At 46.5% G+C, this 10,893-nt stretch overlaps 3 protein-coding genes across 5 annotated transcripts; all 3 read left to right on the top strand.

The window, feature by feature from the left end:
• Positions 1-545: 545 nt before the first annotated feature.
• Positions 546-2,072, top strand: LOC128274587 (uncharacterized). The gene has a single exon (XM_053012825.1). The coding sequence runs from the start codon at positions 546-548 to the stop codon at positions 2,070-2,072; it is 1,527 nt and encodes a 508-aa protein (XP_052868785.1).
• A 771-nt stretch (positions 2,073-2,843) lies between these two features.
• LOC128272966 (transcription initiation factor IIA subunit 2) lies at positions 2,844-3,906 on the top strand. The gene is made up of 3 exons (XM_053010859.1): positions 2,844-3,002; positions 3,089-3,323; positions 3,396-3,906. Exons 1-3 carry the CDS (start codon positions 2,931-2,933, stop codon positions 3,434-3,436), a joined length of 348 nt encoding a protein of 115 aa, XP_052866819.1. The 5' UTR covers positions 2,844-2,930; the 3' UTR covers positions 3,437-3,906.
• A 1,234-nt stretch (positions 3,907-5,140) lies between these two features.
• On the top strand, positions 5,141-10,775 carry LOC128275586 (lysM and putative peptidoglycan-binding domain-containing protein 2). Of its 3 annotated transcripts, none has more exons than XM_053014140.1 (3): positions 5,141-5,197; positions 6,994-7,209; positions 7,295-10,775. In XM_053014140.1, exons 1-3 carry the CDS (start codon positions 5,150-5,152, stop codon positions 8,006-8,008), a joined length of 978 nt encoding a protein of 325 aa, XP_052870100.1. In that variant the 5' UTR covers positions 5,141-5,149; the 3' UTR covers positions 8,009-10,775. The 3 variants fall into 3 exon arrangements, with proteins under 3 accessions (XP_052870100.1, XP_052870099.1, XP_052870098.1); XM_053014139.1 differs by lacking the exon at positions 5,141-5,197 and adding an exon at positions 6,677-6,805; XM_053014138.1 differs by lacking the exon at positions 5,141-5,197 and adding an exon at positions 6,717-6,829.
• Positions 10,776-10,893: the final 118 nt, after the last annotated feature.

The following is a 10,893-nucleotide window of genomic DNA, read 5'->3' as shown; positions in this document are numbered from 1 at the left end:
CACAGAGGAAATCATCAGACGGTCACGGTCGTATCGTACGTACTCTATGGTAAAGTTACTTGTAGCATGTGCACCGCTGTGCCGAAGATTGATTTAAATAGAATAATTTAAAAATTCTTAGAGTTTCGATTTGGAGTCCATTGGTTTTTAACCATCGATCCCATTGACCAAATCGACCAACACCAAATCGTGTAAACCCCGGTTGCCACGCTGTTACGAAATACCGTACCGATATTGATAAAGATTCTTCTCCCGCTATCTACAGCGGTGACATAACAATGGCCAATGTACCATACTTTGTTTTTTTACCAAAAAATGCACGTGATTGGCAATCGTCCGTGAGTCACGGGCGTCATATGTCAATGATGGAATAGGGCACATGCTAATTGCAGCCACCGGACCCGCGTGGGGAAGACATTGAATCTTCTTGTCCGGTATCTGATAAACGATAAGATAAGCGTACCGAAATGGGGTACATATAAAAGACATTTTATTTGTGGCAAACGGTAGCTAGTTCGAGGTTTTCCTCCGTGTATCGTACCACAATGAAGGCCCAGACCGCGATTCTGCTACTCGTGGCGAGCAGCTTTTGTGTAGGATCGCCCATACCGCGACCCAACGCGACGAAGCCGCAACGTGAAATCCCCCAGGAAGTTCTCGACCTCATCTACGAGTCGTTCATTACCGTGTTCCGCACGGTCGAGACAACCTACCCGCCGGAGCTGCTGGAACAACTGGCCAAGGAGCTGCTCACAAATGGTGGTCGATTTACGTTCTCTGAGGAGCTGAGCGCCACGCTCGAGGCAAAGACCGTCGAGGTGAAGCACAATCTGAAGTATGCGCTGGAAGAATTCGCCTTCGCCGTGGCCGGTATCGATCCGACGGATGAGGTCACGGTGGGCAAAGTACACGACTACCTGGACTACTCGGTCGAAGTGCTTGTCAATTCGATCCCTTGGGACGTGGTGGAGAAACTGGTTGTGGAGGTGCTGGAGAACGAAGGTTCGTTCGAATTCACGCCAGAGCTAGAGGCGTTGCTGGCCGAAGCTTTGGTCAATGCCAAGCTGGAGCTGCGCCAGATTGTCGATTACGAGTTTGAGGTGTTTGAGGACCTGCTCGATCTGGACGAAGAAATGCGCGCCCTGATCTATCAAGCTATCGACTATCTGGCGGAAGAAACGTACCAGGCGATCCCATGGAAGCTGCTGGAGGACATAGTCTACGAAGTGATCGAAAACGATGGTGTTATCGATCTGTCGGACGCACTGAACGATCGGATGGAGGACACGCTTGAAGTGCTGCGTCAGAAACTGATCGAGGTACTGGACTCAATGGAAGCGCTCCTCTTCCCGACGTCGTTGGCTCGTGTCGTTTCGGATGAAGTGATGCAGCTCGTCTACGAGTCGATTCTTACCGTGTTCAACAGCCTAGTAGACAACTTCCCGGACGACGTGTTCCAAGATGTCGTCCACGCAGTTCTCATCGCTGACGGTCGCTTTGACTTTTCGCCCGAGCTCACGGAGCGGTTTGAGGTTGCCCTACAAACCGTTCGCTCGGCCATGCAAAAGGACCTGGTCGCTCTAGCTGCTGGTTTCGAAGGAGCAGATGAAGATACAGTGGCCCGTTTTGAAGATTACTTCGAGCACGCGATTGAAGTTACGTTCAGCGTGTTCCCCTACGATGTTCTGGAAGAGATTACGAAGGAAGTGCTGGCCAACGGTGGTGTGTTCGAGTTTTCCGACGTGCTCTGGGCCATGATCGATGCTGATTTGGTACGGATCAAGGAGGGCATGCGTGAACTGTTTGCGTACGAGTTTGAGGTGTTCCCCGAGCTACAGGGATTGACCGAAGAGGAGATTTTGCTGATCAACCAGGCGTCAGACTTTGCCATCGATGAGGTGTACAAAATCATCCCGTGGGGTCTGTTCGAGGAGATTGTCTACTCGATTGTCTCCAACGATGGACTGGTTGATTTCTCCTCCGACTTGCTTGAGCGCATCGACAATACGATGGACCAGATGGCTATAGAACTAAAAGAAATCATGGATAGGGTCACTGATATGTGGGAATAAACCGGCGGGAAGTGCACTGTGCTAGAGAAACTAAATTGTGAAATAAACGCAGCATTAGAACGCAGAGTTGCTATCGAGACACAATGTAGAAAACCGTTGCTTTAGTGCTTCTTTGCTAGGTTTACTAGAGAACGATGTCATGTTCCGCCTATACCACGACTTCTATCGTGCGTTCCAGGAAAATGTTCAATCGATTACTATGGATTGGACATGTCCCTGTTGTCGGGAATAGATTTTAACGTAGGGGTCTCTTCCAGCTGCTTCTTTTGTTCGCCGAGCCGTTATGTTATTTTTCTATCCGCTGGTTTTGTCCGTTTTGTTCACGTGCAATCGTTGCTATTTAGGGGCTCGATAACACTTCCATCGTTTGAAGGGCCGGACAAGTTTCACAAACTATATTACTTTCCTTCATGTTTTCTTAGAAGAAGAGTTTCGATTTTATTTCTCGCTGCTCATCGACATCCCTATGACTAACTCGGCGGAACATGTGTGGCATTCGTAGAAACAAAAAAAATCTGCAAGCATTGCGTTGCGATCTCCAGAAAGAGCTGATCCCGAATAAATGAGCTCACCAGAAATTTTTTTTATAAAAAAAAGCAGATTACCGTTTTGAACCACCGTTTTGAACCACCGTTTTTCGTCAGCGCCGTTCAGTACACCCTGTAATCTTGGTGTACAGTGCGAACGTGCTCCAAAACGCTTTCATCGACAGTCTCTGACAGCGGCTGTCAAAATAATGTATGCGCTGTGATTGTTTTGCTGGTTGTTTCGACTCGTTCGCTGATCCTGCCGCTTTCCGAAGATCCTTTGCAAATTTGTTTTTCTCTCACTAAGGCTTTTCGAATTTTGCGAAATACCATGTCTTATCAACTTTACCGCAATACAACATTAGGCAACATGCTACAGGAAACCCTAGACGAGATGCTTCAGGTAAGCAAACGCTCTCTAGAAACGACGCACCATATGGCTATGCCAAAAGATGCTCAGTAAATGGGTCTGTTTTTCTCCTTTCACAGTACGGGCAAATTACTCCACATCTGTGTAGTCGCGTGCTGATACAGTTTGATAAGTGCATCAATGCAGCACTATCGAATAGAGTCAAGTCGCGTGTCACTTTCAAGGCAGCGAAGCTAAACACATACCGCTTTTGTGACAATGTCTGGACGCTGATGCTCAACGATGTCGAGTTCCGGGAGGTGCACGAGTTTGCCAAGGTGGACAAAGTGAAAATTGTTGCTTGTGATGGCAAGAGTGAGTACATGCTCGGGGCACAAAGGCGAAATTTCCATTATTAATTTCATTCCTTTCTTTCGTTTCCTCCAGATGTTCCGATATCAGATGAACCAACTCGCACGGACCGATAAGAAAGCGGGTCATGGCAGGCTGCACTTTCCTGTGCAAAGTGTAGCAAGCTTTACACGATTTTCTTCTACCATCTCTTGTTTTAGTTGATAAGTCTGCTCGAACATGGGCATACGAACGAATGTGCAACAAATAAAAACCATTACTTGTACGATGTTAGCGAATTAGCTACGAAATATAAAACGGGATAAAGATAAGGTATGAACCTACAAAGGTGTAGTTGTGGATGTAACACAAAACTGCTGGTTGCCTAGTAACAGGCCAATTATCTGAGGGTCAAGTTCAGACAATCAAACTAATTTTTGGGAACGTTCCGTTTATCAACCAAGAATCCGTTCTGGTCGCAATCTCTTATTGATGAAAGTAAAAAGTTAGCTCGTTTAGCGTGGCTTCCATGTATCGAATCATGTGCCTCAAAAGCACTCAGACACTAAGTTGCTCTGTGGCTAGACCTAGACCAGATTACGTTAAATGTTTAGGAGAAAAGAACATGCTAACGGTGATACCACGACAACTCTAGAATTCACGCTCCGTTGTTTGCTTTTCCTCCCGAAAGCCGCTCGTTCTACGGAGGCGTATATCTACTTATCAGCGCAGACGTCAGGCATGCGTGATAGTATCATTCCCACCATCAGCGCTACAAAAAAAGGCAACTATGCTCCGCGCCAGCCCCTTGCGCTTCCGGGGGCCGTCGTCTGTTCGATCACATGTTAGACGCACAGATTTACATTGCGCCGCCCTGTGCTGATCGCTAGGCCCGCCGTCGAACAAACAAACACGATCTGACTCGTGCGACCCCACCGCGCTGAAATCGACGATCGACGAAGATTCACGCGAAGCGCTCGGCGCATCAAGTCAGTTGACGAGTAGCAGCGCTCGGAAGCCGTTCCGATGGTGGTTTTCTCGCAATCCGTGGTGACCGGCGACCAGGAAAAAGCAAACCGCCAACAACGAAACGAGTGCGAATAGAAGTGGAACACGTAAAGAAACATCGTCCGACGCGGTGCGATTAGTCACGCAACGCATCGACTGACGCACATGCAGATTATAGAGTACTGAAAGCACAAAAACTCGACAGAAACATAAAATTGTAGCCTTTTGCGACTCCGCCAACGAGTTTTTGACAGATCGCCTCTGTAACGGGTCAAGTACCTTCGAAGATAAGCCGCAATCCAACAAGCAGCGTGACTACGGGAAAAACAAATCAAACGTATTTGAGAACCTATGTTCAGTGGGTTTCATTGACAAAAGGTGGCAGGAACTTTCAAATTGGTTGCATTGCACATTCTAGACACGACACGAGTTGAACTTGTTGCTTCATGGTAGAATAGTAAGGTAAAACAAAGGAACCGCTCCAGACACGCGGTGTTATCTTTTGTATGCAAAAACCCTGTGCCTCAACGGGCATCGCAACTGCAAAAAAGGGAAGAAAACCCCCGCCAACCGGTAGAGATTACCGGGAATTGCCCGCGACTGTGTCCGAAGTAACGGCGAAGCTCTGGTAATGGCCCTGTTTCGGCTCTGTTCCTGAGTTGGCTTGGCAATGTGGTGTTTTAACGGCTCCAGTGATGACGGTGGTGTGATAAATGTGATTTATTAGGCAATTTAGAAACGCGCTCAATCTTTCGCTCCTGTTGCCGGCAACTAGGGCTAGCGATCACTTCCCGTCCTAACGCTCAACGTGCCATCATTCGGGAACAATAAGTTTCGAAACGATGAACGATCTGATGAAAAAGTACAAAAACTGGAGATCATATGCTAAGGTAAGATGTTCGGGCAAGCGTGTTGTGTTTTTTCCTTCTTCGGCACTTCGCTCGAGCGGTCAACGATCCGACCGCGGGCTAGGGCTCCGTTTTGCGCAAACACATACCATACGAAAATCGCCACCAGCGCAGACTTGACGATGTTATGAAATATTTGTACATTCGCAAGCGTACCAATCCGCGGACACACGGCGATCACCGCCCGCGGTGATCGACCGCCCTGCAGTGGCCTGCAATACATCCTCAAAGTCCGTTACGGGCCATTTTTTGTTTTGTTACCGCGCACGATGTGTGTGCGGACTGCGTGACGTCGCTGGAACGGATTTACCCACGGTACACACTCGATACATCCCGAGTGAGTGCGAATTTTTAGCTGCAATGAGTCAGCTGTTCTCTCCAGTATCCGGGGCATCATCCGGGACGCCTACCATTTGTCTGGAGCAGCGGAAAATGCTCTGGAAAATGATTTTACTTCGATCATTGCACAACAGTGAAATGATCACGCACGAAATGAGGAAAACAGGTTAATACGATTCAGTCACGGTTTTTTTCGCTCAACTCGCAACGTGATTGTGTCTCTCCAAGAAACCGCTTATTTCGTAGAAAAAAACTCAAAGAAACCGTTTTTTGAGATGTTTTAGATTCGCTTGTTTTCGGTGCATCACGTGTGCGCATCTAATGCGAATGGTGATCCCGCATAGTACGATTGTTCATAAACGGCGTTGCGGAGATCACAAGGTCACTATGATAATTGGGTGCAAATCGGTGAGGTTGAAAGTGCCGAGAGTTATCACGCTTTGGTGGAAAGCCGCATTAATTAACGTCGAATGCGGCGAGTGTTTTAAATCAGGCGACCCCAATCATTGGTTATGTGCTTGACGTTTACCAACGGACCGTGCCTGGGGAAATAAAGACTTTAGTTTGTGTTTCTTAATTTAAACTGATAGCGCAAGTGGGTTTTATTTGAAACGTAACGCCTCACATGCTGGCTTTCGTTGGTACGTTAAAATATGAAATTAATCATCAACTAACATACGACCTTGAGTAATCGAAACAAACATCTGTCTCACTTGCTCTTTTGTTTCACCCTCGCTGCTCGAGGTTGATGAAAATTTCCTTTGAAGGATGCTCTTCACAATTGTCGCGATCATACGCACGTAGGCTACCGACGAATTCTTTTGTTTTGCTTTTCATCAGCTGCGCGAGTTTAATCGATTCCTTCAGTCGGGCAGCCCATTTCCGTTTATGTTTGTGTGCTTGATTCTCGCCTGGCTGCAGTAAGCGTGCCTTTTGTGTGTAAAGTGGGTATGAAAGGCACACAGCTCGACCATCGCCAGTACTGAGAACAGGCAATTGTCTTTTAGATGTTCGTGGAATTCGAGGTGAGTGTGTGAGTGAGTGAAACTATGCGTTTTGATCTTGATTCTGCGTGTCGTCAGCTGTCATTCGCGTAGAAAAAATCCAAACGAAAGGTGAGGAAAGAAAGTATCAAGTGAAAGCATTAGCTACGATATTATCCTTGCCATACTGCGAAGCGGTTGGGAAAAATCTATTCGCGTGCTAGAATGTGTGTCCCCACTCCCCGCTGGTGGCTATTATAGTTCGTGGGTACGACGAAAGAATTCTTTACGGGTGTGTTGCTGTTGTACGGTCGGTCGTAAAATACGCCTGTCGTGGCAACATACGGCAAAAAGTTGGCATTCATTGTGTGGATGGCTGGCTGAGTGGCTGAACGATCGAACCGGATGAGCAATTAATTCGTTCCTTTATTTGCGGGTGCGCGCCGTCTTTCACAGTTTGTAAAATTGGTGTCGGACAGCGGTATGGAAGATGAGACCATGTTTGGCGAGAAGCAATCGATACGGGACTCGGCCCGTTCGCTCAAGAAGTACGGAAGCATATCCGGCGGAAGCCGCAGTCCGGCAGCGACCCTGTCAACGGATGCACTTATCCGGCACCAAGTGGAACGAACGGATACTCTGCAAGGTCTCTCCCTGAAGTACGGTTGTAGTGTAAGTTTCTTTTTACCATACGCGAATATGTTGTGTAGGATGTGCCCCAATCTGTTAACCGTGTTTCGCCGATTGGCGTTTGCAGATGGAACAAATCAGACGCGTGAATAGACTGCTGCCGACGGATACCATCTTTCTGCGGCCATTTCTTATGGTGCCGGTGGCGAAAGACTCACCACACTACCCGAAGGATCCGGACGCCATTATACGGCCCAACAGTATAGCTGCCCGGGCCTTCACCGCCCCCACCAGTAGTACCACGAGCGGTAGCACGAACAGTATCATCAGTAACAATAATAACAGTATCAGCTCCGACGACAATGGTTACTCGGTGAACGAGGGTTCACCGCTTGTCTCGCCGGAAGAGGAAAGTCGTAAGAACCTAGAAGAGTTTCTAGGCAAAATCGACAGCTCAATTGCCAGCACCCGGAAGTGTATTGCTGAGGTGCAGCGCAACAGCGAGTTTGTGAACGGTAGCCAGAGCGACGATAACATATTCTTCTCCTCGTCCGGTGCCGCCAGCGGAAGTGGCAGCAGCGGGTACTACTCGAAACCCCGTGCCTATTCGAATGCGTCGTCCTCGTCGTCAATATCGTCCTACCAGCAGTATCACTATCACGTACCCGGCTCAAGTACCGGTGTTAGTGGCAGCACAAGCGGTACCAACCACAAGCGACAGAGTTCCTCTGGAAGTGCAGCGTCCGACACCAGCCAGCTGATCGTTATGACGCAGGGCAAGCGGGTGCAAAGCTCGTTGCAAAAGCTCGAACGACAACAGGACGAGTTGTTCGAATTGTAGCATTGGCCGCGCTCGAAAGCCGCCGATGAGAAGGAGATGGACGACTGTGATGATGGTGATACCGGAAGTAGTGGGGCTGCCGGCGATGGCAATTACCAGTTCCTGAAAAAAGGCTGCAGGAAGAAGGACACCGTTACCGTTTACAAATTACCACTGTCCAAACGTCATTGGCGCGGACTCTTCTCGAGGTGCTACCGTCAAGCACACCAGCGGCACCAGAGCGATCGTGGACTTGAGAGACCGACCGTGTGTACTGTTGGTGCCGGGTTGAAGAGTATGCTGGGCGATATCGTCGGAACACTGGTCAATCGGGGACGTAGTTTGGCGGGACAACGAAACGCGATGAAGAACACCACTCTGCTGACACCGGTTCCAATGCGGATGATCGAAGGTACAAAATTACTCTGAACATAGGAACGCGACCACGTGGGGGGTGTTTCACTTTCTGTCTCCAAGCCTTATCTTCCGTAATCATCACTATTGTTTACACAACATCACCTGTCGCCTTCTCTGTCATTCGCGGCACACACATCTTGCAGCGTGCTAGTTTTTGTTTTTGACTCAAAAAAACCGTCCATCGGGACGGACGGTGTTTAATATGTCTATCACCTCTGTAAAAAGTACATGTACATCACCCACCATTCTTCCCTTGCGGTGCTGGTACGATTGGCAAGAGTCGTGCCCAAACTATTATTCTCTTGTTTACCGATGGTTGCGCGTGTTTCGTCGCTCGACGTTAAGTGTCGGATTCAAATAGAAGATTGTATGATCGTACGGTCGAATTAGTTACATACATATATGTGGTGGAACAATCAATTGTTCGCTAACGACACAGTATTGAAGGTTTATTTTGAGCGCAAATACAAAGCGGCGAACACAAAGTAATCGTGCATGGTAAAGAAAAGGGTGTGCTTTGTGAATATTCACATATTTTCGTATTATTTTTCGATTTAGGCTCATGGAAAAGCGCTACACAATCACTGTTGTACGTTCGTTAAGCTTCCCTTGCCACCGCGTGTTGATCTTCATGCGTCAGTTTCATTACGCCGATTGTAATCCTAACAGTTTCATTCTTAATTCACATCCATTGGCAGTCACTGGCAAAATATGTACAGAGAAAGTGTGATAAAAACAATCGTAGCGTCATTTTGTATGGCCGTCCAATGCCAATGTTCCATTTCAGTGTGTGCGATATCAGCGAACCATGTGAGCTAGCGACAAGCTGGCGATAACGAAAAAACGCTTCTTTGCGCTTAAGCTTCCAGCGTGTTAATTGGTAGTACCAACAGAGCTCCACCGGTTATGCACCCCAATCCCGCTACACATTTGAATGCGAATATTCCACTCTCATGCGACGCTATCGTGGCGTCCGCGTGCACTTGAACGAAGTTTTGCGTCTTACGTGCTGCTTTGTCTTGCGTTGAGGCGTCGGAAATTTTATCATTTCCAGCACATCACAAATCATAATGTTAACGTTATCCACCGTACATATCGAAATATGAAAGAATACTGCAAAACATGAGATTATCTGGAAATATATCCTTCCATGGATTAGGAGAACACTGAAAGTATTGCCACTGAAATCGCAATACAAAACGCAAAAGAACATGAATTCGAATTCCGTCGTGAATTAATCAAAATATGGTGTATTACTTATTAAAGCCGGACTACACAGAATTTAAAAGAAGTAACACGACGACATCGGTAGCAAATGAAAGCACTATACGTTAGAAAATATTGTTGAAACCATGTTTTAGAGCCGAAATGTAAAACTTACTAGAAACCCCGGAATACGTATAATATATGTATTTCGGAAAAAAACAGAATATGTTTCGTACGTTTAATACCTACGCGCTACTCTGGCGTAAACTGGCGCAAAAAAAAATCAAGGTCTTGAGCCCGCTGCCGACGTTTCGTTTCCTTTTGTTGGTTGACATTATTATGGAAAAAGAAGCTAGTGTGAACACAGGCAAAGATATAGTTGTGTTGCATCAAAATTGTGATATCATTTAAGTGTTTATTTTTCAATATTCGTTCGAAAAGCGGTCTAACCCATTCAAGCAGCAGTTGCACAGTTGGTGCTGGCTTCAGACAGTGTCAGGTTGGTTGAGGTGGGTTCGGCGACCGATGGGAGATTTAAAAGAACTGCTTTGTGAATTAAACAAAATACGGTCCAATATGTTGATGGCGAAATAAAAGTTTCTCGTCGTCCACGTAACTGAAAATAGTAGAATACGTCGTACAGTTTATAATACGTCGTATTAGTTTATATTGTTCTCTCAATGCTTGACTTTATCAGTACCACACTGAATCTGAACTTGATTTGATTATATTTCTTATTAAAATCTGCTAAATGAAACTCTTGGCTCTTACACGATCGGACGGTTAAGAGCAGTCCCCAACTGTGTATCAACTGGTTGAGAAGAATTCGAATTACTTATCGTAGAAAAACGTTGAGAGTTCCGATGCACTACGATTCTCATCCGCTCGCCTCCCATAATCGACTTGTGCAGTACGACGAGCCTTAACCGTGTAAATGTCTGTGTATAATAAAGAATAATATAAATAGCAACAATTATGTGGAGCCCCACCACGCAGAGCGCACGGCGGACAGTGTTTTGGGTGTATATAATTACATTTTCGATTGATGAACTGCGATGAGAGAAAATGGTAAAACCAAACCAAGAAATGCTGTTAAAAGAACTATGAAAGGAACAGAATGATACTATTTAGTGAAACCATTGTGAATTGAATAAACTCAAATGAAGGCAAACGAAATAAAACATCTAAACAATGTTTAATAGAAACGTATAAACCAATTTTTAAAAACTCTGATAACTGCGATTCGGGATGCAGTGAAACGCAACGCTAAACATTTGCACGGT

Source organism: Anopheles cruzii, chromosome 3 (genome assembly GCF_943734635.1).
Source record: "Anopheles cruzii chromosome 3, idAnoCruzAS_RS32_06, whole genome shotgun sequence".
Taxonomy (NCBI): Eukaryota; Metazoa; Arthropoda; class Insecta; order Diptera; family Culicidae; genus Anopheles; species Anopheles cruzii.
This window is presented reverse-complemented; position numbering and strand designations above follow the sequence as displayed.